Source organism: Uloborus diversus, unplaced genomic scaffold, assembly GCF_026930045.1.
Source record: "Uloborus diversus isolate 005 unplaced genomic scaffold, Udiv.v.3.1 scaffold_11, whole genome shotgun sequence".
Classification (NCBI taxonomy): Eukaryota; Metazoa; Arthropoda; class Arachnida; order Araneae; family Uloboridae; genus Uloborus; species Uloborus diversus.
Window position 1 is genome coordinate 795123 of NW_026557765.1, and position 21243 is coordinate 816365.

Below are 21243 nucleotides of genomic sequence, written 5' to 3' on the forward strand. Positions count from 1 at the left end.
AAGTAAAACATCACATTTCTGTTGAATGTGAACAGAAAGTGCCTGTTACAAGGTAGAATATATGGGTGTAGAATGAAACTGGCAGAGTGCATCAGCATAACTCTAATTTTTGAGTGTGTCCTGTGAGCACACAATAATTAAAATTTTGTTTGTCCAAACCATGAAGTAAAAATTTTGTTCAGAAAGACTGACGCTCTTATTACATCGCTTACAAGTACATATGTGACAACCAGCAACAGGATCTGGGCCCAGCTAGGCTGTTTCTAGTCAGTTTATTAGCCCCTAATAAAGATCAATGACCTTCTTAAAGCTATCCACCCTCATTACCATCTCTTCCTGCAAGCTCTTCCAAGTGCACATGACCCTGCTAAAGTAGTAGATTTTCCTAATTTCCAAGTTAGCCTGAGATTTGAATAGCTTAAAACAATGACCCCTCGTCCTGCTTTCAGTGCAAAAATTTAACCCGTTAACATCTTTCATTTTGATAAACTTAAACAACTGAATCATTTCCCCTCTGACTCTTCTTTGCTCCAGGCTATACTGCCGTGTGCAGGTAAAAGGCAGTAACTGCAGATTTTTCATTTTATTGCATTTTTGTCATCTATTTTACGTTATCTTTATTGTACAAGCTCGTTTATTTGGTTTCCGCTGAAAAAAAGGCGCGAAACAGACGTCCAATTCCAACTTTTCCCCATAGTTAGTATTGAATCCAAAACGCCTTTCTTCAAATATCTCGAAAACTCATTTCTGCAGATACTGCCGTTTACCTGCACACGGCAGTATACATATTGTTACAAATCCTGTAAATAGTAATTATTGTAGTAACGTAACCTGTAAATAATTTCCCGTAATGAATATACAACCCCTTAACATATGGCTAAAGTATACAACCCCCTATTCTTTTTATTTTCATTGATAAAATTTGATAACGGTCTACGCATTTCTCGAAGCAGAAAGAATGTTGTGGAAAATTCTTGGATGTTTATAAAAGCCGTTAGCGATGGATAAACGGAGAGTTTCGATTGAGGATTTCGAACTGAGAGCATTTTGCTCTGTTTATAGCGAGGCATTTCGCTGTGTTGTTTTCGTATTTGGAAGTAAATACGTTGAGTTTACGGTGTTGTGTGATAATTGCTTAATTGCTGATGAATAATTTAGCAGTTGTTGACGCTCTTTCCTGTACATAGTGTAAATAAATCTCCTGTGTTTTTAATCAAGAACTGTGTCTTCATTTCAAGAAAGTGAAAGTCTCACCGAATCCGTTACAATTTGGCGCCCAACGTGGGACCTCTTCTGGACTTTGTTGGAGTAAGTGCGACTTTGGACATTTTTTTCATAAAGACTGTTTGAATTTATAGACTTTGTTTTTATGGTGATTACTCGCGCAATGGACGACCAATTAAAACAACTTCTGGAAGCAATTAATGCTGTGAAAAGTGACTTGACCGAAAGTTTGGCGGCTAATCAAGAACAATTAAAAAATGATATGGCAGCTAATCAAGAACAATTAAAAAATGATATGGCGGCTAATCAAAACCAATTGAAAAGTGATTTAACGGTGCTGAAAAATGACCTAGTTTCTAACCAAGAGGAAATTAAAAACGATCTTACTTCGGTAAAGACTGTGATGGAAAATAAATTTAATGAGATAGAGCATCGAGTTGATGCTATTGAAGGAAAGTTTGAGGCAGTTGAAGGCCGATTCATCGCAGTGGAAAATAAAATCGAAGAGAAATTTGAAGAAAAATTAAGTTCCGTTGAAGAAAGTGGAAGTCGCAATGTGGAAATTTCAAGAAAGTGGAAGTCGCACCGAATCCGTTACAATATTAATCCTATTAAGTTATCATAGCCTAAATCTGAAAGTCCCTTTACTAGTCTAGTAGCTCTTCTTTGAATCCTTTCCACTGAAGGAAACTCAACAGTCGCTTACATTGATGGGTGTAGTAAATAAATAAACCTGTACCATGCTTTTTAATTACACATACTTTTAAAAGAAAGCATAAAAAGCACAAAAGATACATAACTCAAAATTCTAATATCTGATAGCACGTGCTAGCTAAATTTAAATTCACACTTTACGAATCACTAATTTTAACAACGTTTCCTTACATCTCTGATAAAAAGGAAAATATTTTTGAACAATGACGTTCTTTTAAAAGTCCCCCCCCTCCCCCCATGTGTACTAAAAATTAAAATGGGTGAAAAATGAGAACTCAAAAAGATGCATTGAAAAAAAAAATGTGTGTGTGTTTTTCAATGGAACAGAAATTCACTCCTTCACCGAAAAAGAAGAATTAAAAAAAAAAAAAAATGTATAACAGAACCAAATACATACTGTAAACTGAGCTGATATGATCAGAATGCAAATAAAATGTAATGAAAATCAGGTAAAAGTTGTATTTTTAAATTTTACTTCTACAATTAAAGTTTCATAATAAGTTTTCTGAAAAATTCATAAAGTGATATTGTAATCACTGTTCATATTATTTGATTTTATCATTGAAAATATTTTTTAGTTACTATGAAACAGCAGCACGATAGATAAGCACCATCATGACAAATACCAAAATCACATAATCAGCTTTTAAAATAACCAAAGTTTAAATACAATAGAGAATATAGGTTTTCATAATGCAGTAATGTTTTCTATAGTTTAATGAGAGAATATATGAAACAAGAAGGCGAAAATGCTTACTTTATTTATAGCGTCAAGTCGTTCAGCGTTAGCTTTTAACTCTGCTTCAAATGCTTCATGTTTCTGCAACTTCCTTTCCAAATTTGTCAAATCTCTATATGACTCATCAGAAGCAGTTTTAAGCTTTTCTTGGATCCAAGCTGAGAGCTAAACAAAATAAAACAGATAAATAAGCAATGCTGTTCTGATGACTTTAAAAGAAATGAATGAAAAACAGTAGAAATAAAAGCAGGCAAGGCCAGTTAATCACAGATTGATCTCTATGCCAAAATAGCGAAATTTCATGAAATGCGAAAATTTAAACTGCATACAATATTTCGAAAATCGGAAAAGGTCACTGAAGTGTTTATGCAAAAAACTACCTCTTCAACAGTTTTTAATCTATTGTAAGGTCATTTTTACCTGATAACTTGCATAACATGTACAAAATATTTTCAAACTTTGTAGGACATAGAAAGCTGATTAGCAACACAGGATTTGGATGACTAGATTTTTTTTTTGCCAGAAACAAAAATGGTACAAATATTACAATTACATGCTCGGTGTACATCCACGTTCCAACTTGCACCCAATACGAAATACAGTTGAATCTCTGTTTATCGACGCTCTATTTAACGACTTTCTCTATTTAAAGACGACTTTCCACCGTCACTGATGCTCCATTGTAGTGTTAGAAGCATTCTATTTAAGGTCAAATTCTATTTAAGAACGATTTTTTCTGGTCCCTTGAAAGTTGTTAAATAGAGAGCCAAATGTAACTTGGAATTGCTTCCTTAACCCCTTGAGGACCAGCGCTCGGAAAACGAAGCGCAGCTACGGGACCGAACGTTCGGAAATGGAACGCCGCCATCTGCCCGAGCATTTACAGCAGTTAAGCCTAACTGAACAAAAATATTCATATAAAATCAGCATCTCAAAATAATGACTTGATATTTACAATTTGCTTAAACAATGTACTACTGATTACTAATTATTAATATAAAGACTATTACATTATTAGAAGGAACGAAATAAGTAGAATACTAAAACTTTAACCATGTGCACAAAATTAAATGATATGTGCACAAAAACAAAGTTAGAGTTTGACATCGTGAGTGTGGAATCAAAGAAAAAGAAATGTAGCAAAAAAATATGTTCCTTATGTAATTTTGATTAAAACAACTTAGGTCAACGAATTTAAACTAGTTATATTTCCCACGCGACAAGTCGCAAAACTGCTTCATAATTCTCTCGAAAACATTCCCTTTCACTCACTTCGCTAATCATTTTTATTGCAGTTTTCCATCCCCAAATGAAAAAAGAATAAATAAAGAAGAACAATATCAGAAAGGATTCAAAAATAATCATAAACTTCAGGCCTCTTGAACTCATTCCTGTACTCTCATCGAACGGGGAATCCCAAAAGTCTGGAACACATACGCAAAAATATTTTAACCTTCCTTCCCTCCCCCATAATTTATTCAGCTAGATGTATATCTCTTTCAATTACTCGTAAAAAAAGAGAAGCAAAGATATAAGCAAGAGCAATTGAGACCTCATAAATCATATGCGCAGAGCAGTGATTCACTGTTGTTTACATTAAAAAAAAAAATCTATCCCATTGAGAGGCCCAAATAAGAAACTAAAGCGTGTACATGAAGGTCAAATACCATGTGACTCGAATCTGATCAAAGTTATAGCCATTTAGCGCCATCTAGTATCATTTAAATATTCAATTCAATCGTTCCATTTCGAGAAAGCATATACGTGACGCTGGGACTACAGCGTCGATCAGAGTGCGTAGCGGATAAGTGACGCTGGGCTGATAGGAGAGGAATCGTTGCGTAGCGTCCGCGTGACGCTGGGTGCGAACGGGTTAAACAAAATAAAAATAAACCAAGTAATTATAATTTTGCCGAATTGTCAGACTAAATTTCCAGAATAAAGAAATTTTTGGGAGGTCACAGTGGCTTCCCATCATAATGCCCCTGTCGTCACTTGATGATGCTACCTCGCACTCGTTTAATAAATGATTTTGTCAATTGAGTCCTAATCCGATTGAAATCTTCATATACTGCACAGAAACAGGTTTGAGTGTATTTATTGTTTACTTCGAAGTTTTGACAGAAAAATTATTTTTCCTTTATTCCACTACTGAAGCACTACTGCAGTATCTGCAAAGCTTTTGTTATTTTTGCATTTTTGTCAGCCATTGTACTTTAGCTTCATTGTACAAGCTTGCTTATTTGATTTCCGCTGAAAATAAAGCACAGAAAAAACGTCAAGTTCCAACATTTCCTAATTGTTAGTACCGAATCCAAAACATGTTTCTTCAAATATCTCAAAACTAATTTTTGCAGATACTGCGCTTTACTTTCCCATGGCAGCAAAACATCTGATCGTTTGTAAACTTACAGTCATGACCTCAATTTATGGTTATAAATTCACAGTCTGATTTTCTGATCCCTTGTCCGCACCTATTTGATATTCCCTCTATTTAAGAAGCAATAAGAAAAAAAGAAGAAAGTGCAATTAAAAATGACTTTAAAAAAAAAAAAATATTAAGTAGCTTTAACCAAACACAGAAAATAAAAATGTATTGAATGCAATCAATATTCCATTAATTTTTTGTATTTAATAAAAAGAACTTTGGGAAATAAATCAACACCTTTGAGCTAAGAAGTAAAAGTAAATTAAACGACTTTATAAAACTTGGGGGTAAAAAAATGTAGACATGTGTTTCAGGACAAGAAATCTCATTTTCTATGCAAAAGATGTGAGCTTTGGCTTTTCTCATATGTCTTTCTGTCCATTTGGTCACATTTTTTGCATTGAAAAAGGGGTTTCTTGTAGGCCTGAAACATGTGTCTACAATTGTTTTTGCACATTTGTGCATTCATAACTTTTTTTAATTTGCTTCTAAAAAGAAATTTGGTTTGCAGCGGAGGGAAATAGACAAAATAATTAGCATTAATTATCTACATAATGAAAGACAGAACAATGAAAGATAAAAAAAAAAAAAAAACTTTTACAAAGTTCTGAAACACTGGGAGTCATAAATTAAAATAACTTCTAGATACAACAAACTTCCTTACTTCATTAACATCTGTTCTAAATTCTTGAAATGCATGAGATGATAAAAGCAAAGTTTTCCTTTGTTCGGCTTTCTGCTTGACAGTCTGGCGTTGAGCCAGTACAGTCTTTCTCCTCTGGTCAATGCTACATTAGGAAAACAAATGACACATCAATAAAACCTTCCCTTGTTTGCCATGAGTATTAAAATGTAAAATAATATGCATATATTAACCATAATTTCCTATGGATCATTTAGATTATCTGCTAAAAAGCAATATCAAAGAGGGGTTGATTGTAGGATGCTGCAGATTGGCTGTGCTTTTATTTTTTGCAACACCAAAGTAGCCAACAGAATGATTCATGAATACAGGCTTCTCAGTTTGGTTACCTGTAGGGTTTTTTTTTTTATGTAGCCAGAATTTTTTCGTGTACTCGATTAAGGCTACATTAAATAAACAACCCTACAGGCAAAGAAGCAGTCCCCCCTTCACTTTTTGTCTTGACGTAATTAGCATACTATAATCCCAATTTCAAGAAGAAATCTTTATTTTTTAGATCAATTTGATGATAGCTCAAAAATTATTACTTCTTCCTTGTTTTTGGTTTAGCTGCTAAAATTGTACGTTTAATCAAATGAACTTCATTTTTCCCCATTGTATTATCTGTGGATTATGCAACAATTTTTCTCTTTGGGCCCACTTTAGGACCAATGGATCATGCGATACAGAGGATAATTTGCAGAAAGTTGGGTTGCATTTGCGCAATTATAACATTTTATTTTATTTATTTTTTTTAAAGATTTAAACTCAAGATCAGGTTTTGACAACTGAAAACTAATTTTATCGTATTCAATGTTTGTTAAATTTTTTGAATGAAAAAAAAATCAAAGAGAATTTTCCAACTTACTATTTGCTTTCATAATGTCTAGCAGCAATTAGTTTGTCTGCCATTTCACTAAACGTTCTTAGCCGCTCATCTTGTGCAAGAAGAGTGTTGAGGAAATTTTCATGCCTTTTCAACAATGTTTCAACATCATCCAATGTTGTCTAAAAGTCAAAATAATAAAATGACACTAAATATATTTGAAGAAAAAACTTGATGTTATGTTATTTAGAAATTGCATATCTTCTTTACTAATAATAAAGCTCAAAGTCTCTCTGTCTGGATCTCTGTGACGCGCCTAGACCGTTTGGCCGATTTTCATGAAATTTGGCACAAAGTTAGTTTGTAACATGGGGGTGTGCACCTCGAAGCAATTTTTCGAAAATTCGATTTTGTTCTCTTTCTATTTATATTTTAAGAACACTTTCCGGAGCAAAATTATCGTAAGATGAACAAGTAAATTACGAAAGTATCATGACGTGGAATGGGAGAGCGAATGAACATAGCCAATGGGCGAGAAATTCGTCATCCATTATTTGTAAATATACAGGCGAACCGAAGGACCTTCTGATTTTCAACTACGGGCAAAGCAGTGCAGGTACCACTAGTAGAAAAATAAAATAACAAAATAACAAAGACGGAAAATTCAAATTTTCTATAAATCAAACTTTCCTCAGTATTCATCATAATTTTTTCTTATGATTAAATTAGATTAGTGCAGCGTTGGAGAATATTTGCAAATGTTCCATTAACTGCTTAGAAAACCACTAATTATCCCATTAATTAAACAGTGCTAGATCTAGGGGAGCAAGGCAGGGCCCTTGTCACGGGAGGCAACTTCTAGGGCCGACAAGAGCACCTTATTTTTATGGGGGTTTTTTCATTGTAGCTGTATAGAAAAACGTGAAAAAAGTCGGGTAAGGGCAGTAGTTTTACATTTTTCTCCTGGCTCTGAAAAAACGTAGATCCAACATGTAATTAAAGACAGCTATCCATAAATCATTTCATGATGCACTTGTAGCACACAACTTGTAGCCTAATTGAAAAATTTTATCAATAATAGCCCCATTTCACTTGGTTCGTCTACCCCGGATAAAACCAGTTTTAAACCGCATTCCGGTTATTTCTCGGTAAATATGGATCTTTCTTCCTCCTGCTTTTGACTGGAGAAAATGCAGGGTTTTTACCCAGAATGTATTATAGCAAAACAAGTTTGCTTGCTCGCTGGGTATAGCAGCTAAAGATGCTGAGTAAAACCGCTTTCTTGGGTATAACCGTACAATCTCTTTTCACATGTGAACAGTGAATTTTCCAACCAGATATTTTCGGAGCTAGAGCAATAAAATATGCGGTACAAAATTCATGTGAAAGAAACTAATGTGAATCATCAGTAATGCATGACAGTTACATGATAGGCGTCAATAAAATTCAAGAGTTCGAGAAAAATAATTAAATTATTGTAAACATTAATCCTAGAAAATATGCTTGGAAAAAGAATGAAGAGTGTTAGTCTTCTCATTGTTACTAAGCAGATAGAGAGATGAATAATTTAAAACTTACTCCAAGATCTTCAAATTCTAAGAAGGCATTATGGCTGTTTGTGATGCTGTCGATTTGGTCGGCTTCCCGGTTAAACACCTGCAGATCCATGCACTGCCTGAGCCAATCTCCTTTCTCCTGCCACCCACGATGAATGGCATCTTGCTCTTCCTGTAACTGAACCAGAGCCTCTCGTATCTCTGCGGATTCTGGATTTTTCTGCAACAAATTTACTCCCAAGCCTTGGATGTCCGTAAACCTATTGGTTGAAGAAGTCAAATAGTAAATATTGGAATTAAGACTTTTATTACAGTGAAATATGTTCAACACGAAAACACTTAACATGAAAAAACGGTTAGCACGAAAGGATATAGCGGTTCAAGCAGTATACTGTGCAATTTTATACAACTTCTTTAACACGAAAAAGTCTTTTAGCATTAACAAATAATGCGATCCCCTCAGTTTCATGTTAAGCGTTTTCCACTGTATTTACTTTTTGTTTTAGGAATATAATAATCAACATACAAAAGGGCAAAATATTTTTGTGAATATGAATAAAATATAAAGTAAACGCCAACAAAATGATGCACAGAGACAGAGCTGCCAACTGCTACGAAAAAATCGTAGTTTCTACAAATTACAGCTTTATACTACGACCCTATGAAAGCGGGTTCAAAAATTATTATTTTCTGTTTTTTTCATTTATAATCCCAAGAATGCAAAAAAAAAAAAAAAAATCATAAACTGCTTGAAAATTAACCGGTAAATTCAGAAAATCAAACTTTCTACACATGTGCTGCCGGTTCAGTTTTCATGCAGTTTATCGGCTCTTCGGCAAAAAAGCGGAAAAACTGCTAAAAATATCGTGAAGAATGTAAAAGCACTCGGCCATTCCTTACATCACCTTTAAAGACGGTTTATGTAAGATGTACAATTTGCAATAGCGATTTTTCAGTTGAAAATGGTAGTTGTGTGATGATTGCCGCAAGCATTTTACTTCAAAAAGACATTCCGACCGGGTGTCAACTGTGGGCTGTACAGCAAATAATCAAGAATTTATCATCTTAAAATATTCAGTCTAAAATCTTTTATTCCGTATCAATATTTCCCTCTATCATATTTGAAATTCATTAAGTATCATTATTTTGTTCATGATACTGTTGACAATTGATTCATCACTGTTTGATTCTGAAACAGCGCCCCCCCCCCCCCCCCCCCCTCGCCGCAAAATGCAGCTACGACTTTGGATTTTCAAAGGTTGGCAGGTCTGCACAGAGATACAAATTTGTATGCTATGAAAAAACTGTTTCAAGCATTTATGCTTTCTTCTGTACTCTCACATATAAAAATAAAGACTGTTTACGGCGCAAGAAAGACGACTTGGGGTAGAACTTAGTTCAAAATTTAATCGTACATTATCTACATTGGTTTTTACTTCGTAGTTGATAAAAGTACATACTCATCTTGATGAGCAGCGATGTCATCCCCAAGATCTTGATGCTTCTTCAAAAGATTCTCGGCAGTCGCAACATCCCTGGCTGGCTCATCACTGTTCAACGATTGTTTCACATCACTCACCCAGGCCAGCTGAATCAAAAATTGTTTCTTGATGAGTAAAAAAAAATTATTCAAAAAAATATTGCATTACTAAGACCTAGATGTACTAACTTGACAGCCTATATGTTTGAGTCTAAATTGTGGAGTTTATGTAAAAAAAATATAAAAAAGGAATATGAGTTTAACGAAATGCATTAATTCTTAACCAGCACATGTATTAAAAGAAAGTGCTCAGAAAACCAGCATGCAAATCCAGACAAATCCTAGGCCTGGCTCGTTTTCCTGGTTTTAAGGCTCAATGGCTATTAAAGGAAAATTGGCAACCTATAGCAACTCTGTGCTCTCACTCACAGATAGAAGTTCAAAAGAAAAAAAAATGCTTTTTTGACATTGTTACATTTTCCACTAAAAAGTTTTTCGTATTTCTTTTGTTTTAAATAATTCCTGGATTAAAAAGATTCAAATTATACATGTTTACTCAATCTTACATGTCTCAGAAATATTACGGTTTTAAAAAAAATATATATTGGTTTACTATCATTTTAACGACATACAAGTTTAAAGAAGGTATGGAAGTATCAAAATTATGCTCCTCATGACCGAGAAATTTTGCTTTCATTAGCGATGGAATGGTTGAAGATTGAATTTAAAATTATAAGTGATTTGAAAGAAATTTATTGCAGTTAATTGATTTTAATCAAAATGTGATGGAATAGGTAAACTAGTATTTTGGTTAATTAGGAAAATAAAGTAAGAAATTTTAAATAATTCAAATAAAATATAAACACAAATTTAACGAATTCTGACCGGCTACTCGTCTCTGGAATGGTACAACTAGAATTATTTAATTCCAATAAAAAATGAAAATGACGTACCAAACTCTTTGCACTGTTCCTAAAAATCTGCAAACCGAGGGATTCATCCAAGCGAGCCCGCCGCTGGGATGCCTTTTCCTGGAAGATTATTATTGACGTTTCAGACTTAAATATCATACACAACGCAGTTGTTTTTACAATATGATGAAGATAAAAGACAAGCAGAAACATAATGAATATGTTGATGAAGAAAACTTACCTTCACTCTCTCCCACATATCATTCAGTTCCTGCTGCCGAGAAGTAACATTGGCCCTTTCAGTCGGATAAGAAACTTTAACCCTGACAGAAAAAAAAAAAGTATAATAATAAAATAAAACCTTATTGAATAGATAAATACCCTTAAATGAAAAAATAAATGAACATCAACAGCCTAAATGTACATTAATAATTTCTATAAAATAAGAGATAGGGGAAAAAATAGATACATTAAAGATCGAATTTTTTTACAATAACTTGATCGATAGATAAGCATGTTACATCAAATACTTATTTAAAATTAAATCAACCGAATATTACTGTAATCTCTCACAAGTATGCATGAATTTTGATGTTTTGTGAAAGTGAAAAGATGTTCTTTAAAGCTTGTGTAGTAATAAAAAACTTAAACAAAACAAAACAAAACAAAAAAAAAAGAGAAAAGAAAAACCTAAATGTTTCAAACTATTAAGCAGAAATACACTTTTAAGTAAAAGCATAGTGGGGAAAAGAAGAAATTAACTTTTTTTATTGCTATTTTAATTTATTATTATTATTATTTTTATTTATTTATTTATTTGACTAAAGATTGTACATTTGAGGCAATGAGAAGTAAAGGGATGTAAGTGAACATTTTCAAGTTTTGAGTAAAACTCTGTTAAAGTTTCGGTCCTAGAAAGGATCTCATTGAATTTTTTTTTATAAATCATGCTGTATAGCAGCAACTACCAGGGCTACTAGTACTATCTCTTGCCCTAAGACAGAGGAGGGGTTCATCTACCATGTGTACTGGTTATCTCCGAATTTTTAATTTTGCCACTTGCATCCCTTTGCTTCTCACTATTTCATTTGTATATTATTAAATCATGTAACATAGTTCAAAAAAACAAAGTTATAATACTTTAAAAAATACTTCAAGTTGCTTTGCTTTGATATGACAAATTGCCTTAAAATGAAAACTTCATTTGTTTCAGCAAAAGTCACATGAGGCAGTGAGAAGCAAAGGGATGCAAGTGGACATTTTCAAGTTTTGGGTAAAACGCGTTGAAATAGATTCTGGGTAGGCTTACATTGAATTTTTTTCTCTAATTCAAGCTGTATACCGTGACCTACCAGGGCTACTAGTACTACATCTTGCCCCAAGATAGAGGAGGGGTTCACCTACCATTTGTACTGGTTATCTCCAAATTTTTAATTTTGCCACTTGCATCCCTTTGCTTCTCACTGCCTCATATGTACATTGTAATACAGATTTTACAATTTTAGACCTTACACACTCATCTTAGTCTTTAAGAATTGCTTGCTTTTCTTTCAAAAGAATACTTAAAAAATATAATATGCTTTAAAATAACAAAAATATATGCATTAAAATGGCATTTCAAGCATAGTGCATTAATGTCAAAAGCATTTTTGCTCAGTAAAAAAGAAAAGTATCACCAGAAATAAGAGGAAAAGAAAAATCTTCAAACATAATAAATAAATTAAAATAAAAAAGAATATTCATTAGGATGTACATACGAATCTGCAAGCAAATTCACACGATTAAACTTCTCCTCTAAAGGTGCTAATTCTCTTTCCAAGTTCTGCAAAGAAAAAGCGACATTATATGTAACTTTAAGTAATCTTACAATTAATATTTTAGCTGAATAATCCAACACGTTTATCTAAATGAAAATGCATTAAAAAAAGGAAAAGAAAAAAACATAATTTAACCCTTTATGAGGCTGTTTCTATTCATTAGTGCTGCACAGTTAGTGATTTATTTTGTTTAATAAATGAAAGTCATTCAGATTATCAAAAAATTATTATTTTTTAAAAAACTAACACCCTTTTTTATGAGGGGGAGTATGTTTTTAGCATTTAAAAACATGTGGTACTGAACATCCTTCCCTCTGGTATCAGCTAAACAAAAGTGGTAAAGCAGATTACTACAAGTATTTAAACTGCAGGAATTTAGGGAGAAGCTATTTCTCACTACCTAGTAAAGAGCTAATCTACTACGAAGCTTTGTGTTATGATCAATATCCATTGACGGATCCAGAAATTATTCAAGGAGAAGGCGATTGATTTTTTAGTTTACCTCTACTATGCGTTTAATTAATCCATGCTGGGGGGGCGGGGGGCACATCAATTTTATCTGACACATCTTAAATACAAGGGCGCCCATATGCAAAATTTTAAGAGGGGGGGGGGCTCAAAAATTTTCCTCATGGTTTAGCAGAATATTTTATCTATGGAAACCGATTTCAGTACAGATTAGAGATATTAAAGTTTGAAATTTTTAATACCTTATTCATTAATGGCTGGAAAAGAAATTTTTATTCATTTCGCAAAGAAAAAAAAGCACTAAAAGCAAAGAAGTTCTTATTTCTAGGGGGGCTTGAGCCCCCCCTATATGGGCGCCTTTGCAAAAAATATAGAGATCTATCCTAGGAGGTCCCCGAACCTATTCCTTTCCTTTTCCATTGAAACAGTTACTCTAAAATTGAGTTTTGGAAATTCAATTTCATAGCAATTCAGGGGCAATGTTTAAACCCTTCCCCCTTTCCCTAATATGATTAAAAATCGTCTAAAATTGCTTCTTTTGGAACTTCAATTTCCAGGGCCGGATTTAGGGGAGGGCAGGCAGGGCTACTGCCCTGGGGCCTCCACAACAAAGGGGCCCCCATAATAAAATTTTTACAAAATATCCTAACTTTCACGGGTCGAAAATATCCGATATATACATATATATCAAAATATTCGGATATAAAGCAAAGGATCGGATATTTTCGAAAATATGATGATCTTTTCGAGCCCTGATTAGGGGCCTCCACACTTCCAAATCCGACCCTGTCAATTTCGAAAAATTACAGGAGGAAAGTCACTGAACCCATTTCTCCCCTTAATGTTGTCAAAGCTGACCTGCACTTTTTTTTTAGAACTTCAATTCAGAAAAATTTGTCAATGATGTGTCCCTCAAGGGAGGGGCGATCGCCCCCATTGCCTCTCCCTTTTATCCACCCTTGTTAATATCTGGAATACAGTTCCATCAAATTTAATGGTTTAATTGACATATACAGTTAAAATACAAATACAAAAGTGACGACCAGCAACAGGCTCTGGGCCCAGCTAGACTGGTTCCTAGTCAATTTACAATCCCCAGTGAAGATCAATGGCCCTCTTAAAACTGTCTACTCCTCTGCTCATTACCACCTCTTCCGGTAAGCTATTCCAAGTGCCCACGACCCTGCTAAAGTAGTAGTTTTTCCTGATTTCCAAGTTAGCCTGAGATTTAAATAGCTTAAAACAATGACCCCTTGTCCTGTTTTCAGTGCTAAACTTCAGCCCCGTAACGTCTTTCATTTTAATAAATTTAAACAGCTGAATCATGTCCCCTCGGTCTCTTCTTTGCTCAAGACTGTACATTTTTAGCCTTCTAAGCCTGGAATCATAATCTAAGTGGGCAAGTCCACTTATTAGCCTTGTAGCCCGCCTTTGAACCCTTTCCAATACATTAATGTCTTTCTTAAGATAAGGAGACCAAAACTGAACAGCATACTCCAAATGAGGTCTTACCAAACTTCTATATAAGGGTAGAAGAACTTCTAGTTGACACTAACAAGACAAGCAATTATACAGCTTGAAGATTTTGTATTTTCCAGGGAGGAGGTTTTATTTCATTTGAAAAAGATTAAAGCAACTAAAGCTCCGGGACCAGATAATATTTATCCAAAAATTTTAGTTGAATGTGCAGAGGAATTGGTGGATGTTATTTTGAATATTTTCAATGCTTCTTATAACTCGGGGACGGTGCCAGAGGACTGGAAGCTGGCTAACATAACTCCACTCTTCAAGAAGGGGTCTAAAGGTATTGCTGGGAATTATAGACCTGTAAGTTTGACTTCGGTGATTTGTAAGATTTTCGAAACTTTGATCAAAATTAAGATCATGATGTTCTTAGAGACTAATAGTCTGTTGACTAGTTTGCAGTATGGTTTCAGGAAAGGTAAATCCTGTACTACTAATTTATTGCATTTATACGACAAGGTTACCTCAGCTTTAGATAACAAAAAATGTGTGGATGTTGTTTATATTGATTTTCAAAAAGCTTTTGACAAGGTACCGCATGTTGCTCTTCTCAGCAAGTTAGCTGACATTGGAATAGGAGGAAAAACTTTACTTTGGGTTAGAAATTGGCTTACTGGTAGGAAGCAAAGAGTAGTTGTGAGAGGAAATCATTCTAATTGGAGTGATGTTTTAAGTGGGGTTCCTCAGGGATCAGTTTTAGGGCCTCTTTTGTTTATTATATTTATGAATGACATCAATGAAAATATTTCTGGAAGCATGAATTGTTTTGCTGACGATGTAAAAGTTATGGGGATTGTCGAAAATGAAGAACAAGTAAAACAGCTGCAAGAGGATTTAGATCATATTACTAAGTGGGCAGATAAATGGGGTATGGCAGTTAATGTAGGGAAATGTCAAGTGCTACACTTAGGTTATGGAAATAAGCGTATGAGATATCATTTACAGGGTTCAGTCATAAATCAGGCAGAAAATATTATGGATCTGGGTGTCTTTATAAATCAGGACTTCAAGTTTAGTCAACAGTGCAGTATTGCTAGTAACAAAGCCAACAAAATGCTTGGGTTCATCAAGAGATCTATTTCAAACAAATCTAAGAAAGTTCTTCTGCCTTTATATAGGAGTTTAGTAAGACCTCATTTGGAGTATGCTGTTCAGTTTTGGTCGCCTTATCTGAAGAAAGATATTTTCGTATTGGAAAGGGTTCAAAGAAGGGTAACTAAATTAGTAAGGGGACTCTCAGATTTAGATTATGATACCAGACTTAATAGGCTTAACATGTATAGCCTGGAGCAAAGGAGAGTCAGAGGGGACATGATTCAGTTATTTAAATTTATCAAAATGAAAGATGTAAATGGATTAAATTTTTGCGGGGAAAGCAGGACAAGGGGTCATTGTTTTAAGCTATTTAAATCTCAGGCTAACTTGGAAATCAGGAAAAACTACTACTTTAGCAGGGTCGTGGGCACTTGGAATAGCTTACCGGAAGAGGCGGTAATGAGCAAGGGAGTGGATAGCTTTAAGAAGGCCATTGATCTTTATTGGGGACTAATTAATTGACTAGGACCAGCCTAGCTGGGCCCAGAGCCTGTTGCTGGTCGTCACATTTGTATTTGTATTTGTATGAAATAGATCTATTGATAAACCCAAGCATCTTATTGGCCTTGTTATTAGCAATGCTGCACTGTTGGCTAAACTTTAAATCCTGACTTATTAAGACCCCCAGATCAGTAACTTTGTCTGCCTGACTAATGACTGAACCTTGCAAATAATAACTTGTACACTTATTTCCATGCCCTAAATGTAGCACTTGACATTTCCCAACATTAACAGCCATACCCCATTTATCAGCCCACTCCGTAATATGATCTAGATCCTCTTGCAGCTGATTTGCTTATTCTTCAAAATGATTTCATGTGAAAATTTTCTAATCAATCAGCCTTGTCTCAAAACGCAATCTGATAATTGTTTACATAATGCTGTCCAGCAAGTTAGCTGAAGTTTCAATTAACTCGATTTCAGTTAATAAAATAAAATTTCTCTAATCTTAAAAACTTTACTCATAGCATGTAATTGCAGAGTTTACAGATTTACCATCATTAACAAAAGTTTTAAAGTGAGCATTTGGGTACAAATTGAATTGTTCAATCACACTTAGAACATTTAAATTGAGGCACAAGTTAATTACCTGATGTTTTCGTTGTAAGGCTTGCACAGTCTTCATATCCCTTCCAATGTCGTCTGTTTCTATTTTCTCTAACTTTTCCAACATCCATTCATAAGCATCATCACAAGTTCTTTCGAATAACTCAACACTGTGAAAAGAAAAATAGATTTCATTTATAACAGTTAAAACATTTAATAAATTTTAATATGATAGAAAAAAAAATTCATCCTTTATAGCAAGGTATTAATTATAACTTTGTTCATGAGCAAATTTTAATTATAAAAACAACTCAAACTAAGATTTCCTTACAATATTAATTTAGTTTTCTCTCTCTTAAAATTGAAGAACTGAGAAAGAATAATTACAAGCTAATAATAAAGTGTATTTTACCTGGTGGCGCCTTCTAAACTTTTCTCTATTTCAGTTTTTAGATGATTCAGACCATTCCACCTGAAACAGAAAAATTTCAATAAAAATACAAAAATTACAAATGTAACAACCAGAGACTAGCCTAGCTAGGCTAGTCCTTATCAATTTATCAATCTCGAGTGAAGGTCAAGAGCCCTCTTAAAACTATTCACCCTATTGAAGTAACAGCTGCTTCTGGTAAATGTCTGCAACCTTGTTGAAATAGCAATTTTTCCTGATTTCAAGATTAGTTTGTGATTCAAAAACTTAACAATGGACCCTGGTATTGCCATCTGTGTAGAAATTTAGCCCATAAAAAAAATACAGAAAAACTGACAAAATATAAAAACATAAAAAAAATTTTAAAAAACTTTTTAACTTTTTTCGTAATTCTTTTAAATAAGTCAAATTTTGAACAAGTAAAAATGAACATGGTGTCAAAAAAAAAGAAAGAAAAAAGTCAAAAGTTTTAATTAGAATGCAAGCAAGAATGCCAAAAACTAAGACTTGGCAATGGGTAGAAAATATTTAAATACATAAGATAAACATTTAGGACGCTAATTGCTGTTGTAGTAGGGAAGTCAAGAGGCACTATCAAAAACTAGTATAGAACATAGTTAAAAAAAAAAAAGTGCAGAAGAATTATAAATACTAGATTTTTAATACTCTTAAAAGTAACACATGTATCTACAAAAGATGTTACACCTATGCATGAAATAGTACTGCTCCATTTAAAAGTTTTACATTAACTTTAAAAAAATTTTAAACCTAACTTTTAAAAAACCCAAGAGTTTGCATTTTTTACTTTAGAGAATTTAAAAAAAAAAAAAGAAAGAAAGAAAGAAAGAAAAAAAAATGTAGACAACAAAAAGTTACAAAAAATATATAATTCAAAGCAGGGGCGCCGACTTGCAAAAATTATTGGAGGGGCCGGACATCACCGGGGGTTTAGGGTGTTATGTAATCCCTCTGAGGTCCCCCACCCCAAATAAAGGTCAGATTTTTGTACCTTGAAAATGCCATATTTTCTGGTGTGTATAATTTTAACAAATAAACAGTATGTGACACGGCGTTTTCGAAGTAAAAGAATCTAAAAATTGGTTTACAAATTTTCTGGTTCAACTGTTAAATCCTATCACTTGTCTTAGTAAGAGATTTTTTTGTTCTATTTTATGGGGAGCCGTGCAGTGCCGTAGTTAAGCATTGATATTATAACGTAGGAAGGACACTTGACTTGAATGGAAAGGCACTCCCAGAGACGCAGACTTTTAAAAAAATAGGGGGGGGGGCGACCGGGGGAAATTTTTTAAATTTGAGATGAAAATAGTGAGTTTTAAAGTTTTTTTAAAGCATTTTAAAGTCATATAATCAACATTAGAACCCCAAAAACTCGACAAGCCTGACACATATTTTTTGGCTTTGAAAAAAGGAATTATAAATACAAACACGCCCAGTATTTTCGTAAAAAGATAATTTAATTTACGCATGTTTTTTTTTTTAAGACCAGTTTTTTCATTAGTTATACCGGCTAACATATTAAAGTGTAAACGCAGTCTCTCAATGTCTAGGTTATTTTTAAAAACTCAATTGATTTTTCAAAATTTGTTTCACCTCTGTTTAATAAAAGCAAGCACTCTTGTTCAACTGCAATGTTCTGTGCGAGTTCAGTTGATGTAAAGCGCCCAATAATGCAAGATTGCACCATTGCACAAACCTCAATGTAAAGTGCCTTTGGGATTTTGAAAGCATGCGGGGAACTGGCTTCGTTGTTTTCATACTTTGGTATACGTCGATTCCGAGGAAGCGAAGGATCATCATTTTGTGAAGATTTTTCTTTTAAACACAATTCCCAAAAGTACTCAAAACAATCACGCCTCCCATTTAATATACAAATCAAACCCTCATATATTTTTTCCAGATCAGCAACACTTAGAAGAGTGCGCCGCAGCGCTGCCCACCGGCAACAGATTTGACCCGTAAGTTCGAGCACTGGGACAATTTTTAAGTGTGCTTGCAGCATTATAACACCATCATTATTCACACTACTCCTTTTCAGTTAACCTGCTTACTACCGTAATAATTATTTGTTTTAACTAATTACTGAATGTATTTTACAAGGTAAACTATCTTCGAACAAGGAAAATATAAGATAAATTTATGAGTTTAGAAAACATAATATAACTAATAGTTTTCTTGATTTATTGGGGGGGCTCTGCCCCCTCAAAAATATTTTTGAGGGGGCTTGGGCCCCCTCAGGCCCCATGGAGTCGGCGCCACTGATTCAAAGTAAGAATTCACCATACCTGTCATGAATTTGCTTTTGACGAGCTTTGACTGCACCCAACTGACTATGTTTGGCACGGACAAATTCTTCCACACAACTATCGACCTCTTCTATGCGCCGACTACTGGCAGACAAATCAGTCAGAAAGTTCTACAAAACAAAAATACTAAGTTATTCTTGCAAATGTGCATTTTTGCTGAAACATTTTTAGCAACATGAACTGAACAATAAACATTAAGGAAAAAAACCAAGTGGCCCTTGAATGTCACACAAAATTAGTTGTCAAGGAGGGGCAGAAACAAACTTGCAATTTAGGGCAGGGGGGAGACATGCTGAAAAACAGTTTTGGGTACAAAAAATTTCTGGAACTGTTAGGGTGTTAATAAAAAGCAACAAATCGGCGTGGAATAAGGCGCCTGGTAGGGAAAGAACTTTATTAATTAATTTTAGAAGAAATAAAAAGAAGTATCTCTTCAAATACTTGCTGTAACAATTAATTAATGAATTAAAAAGATTATGGCAAACACTTACATTTCATTCTAATGTAATTGAACACAATGTATAATAATATATTTGCATGATACTCTTCATCCATTCATCTTGTATATGTAACTATTATACTACAATCGCACACAATAAGGATGGCTGAATAAGTGTATGAAGGGGACCGTCTAATCTCATGTCCTCCCCTAGTACCTGCCCCTGCTGTCAAGAACAAGACCATTAAAAAGTCTAAGGAAATTCTTATTACCATTATACTCATTGCTTTCATTGCACTGTGAGTGACATTCTGCTTCCTTTTCAAAACCAGAGATTTTTATCATGACAGTTAAATTATTGAGGAAAAGTATTTCCCGTACATGAAAATAAAAATTATCATCAGCATTTTTCAAATACAAGAGACATATTTAACTTCATTAGCGAATCTTTCCAATTTGATTTTCTTTGTACCTATTTCTTTTCCTTAAATGTCTGGAACATCATTTAACTTTAAAAGCTTAGATACGATAATTATGAATGTAATTCATCTCGAAATTACATCTTATTTAAGAACTTTTAAAAAGAAAGTGAATTTAATGAATTCCTTCAGAACATTTTTTCACTTTTATTTTGTCTGGTTTTAAAGTTATTAGTTCTTCTTTAACATTACAATATTTTGCCAAAGATTAAACAAACGATCTTATTTATTCTTTTGTTTATTCAGTAATTCCAGGCAAATATGAAAGTGCTTCATCTTAGTCTTAAAAAGCAGTTTTAAACTAAAAAAGAAAAAATACATAACAAAACTGTTCATACTTCAAATTTTTTCTTCATCACTTCAACCCCTTCCTTTGGATCCCTAGTTGTGAGGACTCTATCCTATTGATTATTAAAAACCCAAATTTACAAATTGAAAACACATAAATCAATTCAAATACATACTTAAAATACAAAAGGAAAAATACACAATTATTTACATAAACAATTTCGGTGTAAAATATCCAGTAACCTCCTTACATCAAAAGCAAATTCATATTAAAAAAAACAACAGCAGCACAGTGGGAGCTGCTTATAAGAATTATGTTTGTTTAAAACAGTTTTGATTCCATAAAGCGGCTGATCCAATAAAGCGGCTAATTCTAAACTGGATTGTGTTCTGTTTCTGACAGTTTGATTCATTAAAGTGGTTGATTCAATTAACCACTGATTCAATTAACCGGCATCCACTGTATCAAGCAGAATCTTGTTCGGTCTACTATCCTGGCAAAGCAAAACATCTCTCCCCCCCCTACAATGCTATTTGCAAGGGTGAAAAAACTAGGCTTTTAATTTGGTGCATGTGAACTGAAATTCGATTAATTCAGCTACAAATTTTTAAGTGTATGACAATCTATCCTTATAAATTGTTTGAGCGTTTGCTTTGTCGCACCATTTTACATTGCTGGTCCTGACATGCAACATATCATTGCGCTTGTAGATACGATGAATGGACTTGAATGAAATTCAAATCCATTTATCATTTGTTTTGTCGTATGTTT

General features: G+C 33.8%; 1 protein-coding gene across 1 annotated transcript in view; it reads right to left on the reverse strand.

The window, feature by feature from the left end:
* LOC129232194 (spectrin beta chain, non-erythrocytic 5-like) overlaps nucleotides 1-21243 on the reverse strand; it is a 138542-nt gene that overhangs the window by 88091 nt on the left and 29208 nt on the right. Inside the window, exons 21-32 of the mRNA XM_054866435.1 lie at nucleotides 20522-20584; nucleotides 19245-19375; nucleotides 16924-16983; nucleotides 16555-16681; nucleotides 12318-12382; nucleotides 10802-10883; nucleotides 10603-10680; nucleotides 9630-9757; nucleotides 8192-8429; nucleotides 6656-6795; nucleotides 5770-5893; nucleotides 2696-2842 (exon numbers count right to left, since the gene is read on the reverse strand). Coding sequence (XP_054722410.1) covers nucleotides 2696-2842; nucleotides 5770-5893; nucleotides 6656-6795; nucleotides 8192-8429; nucleotides 9630-9757; nucleotides 10603-10680; nucleotides 10802-10883; nucleotides 12318-12382; nucleotides 16555-16681; nucleotides 16924-16983; nucleotides 19245-19375; nucleotides 20522-20584 — 1383 coding nt within the window. The remainder of the gene's footprint in view (nucleotides 1-2695; nucleotides 2843-5769; nucleotides 5894-6655; nucleotides 6796-8191; nucleotides 8430-9629; nucleotides 9758-10602; nucleotides 10681-10801; nucleotides 10884-12317; nucleotides 12383-16554; nucleotides 16682-16923; nucleotides 16984-19244; nucleotides 19376-20521; nucleotides 20585-21243) is intronic.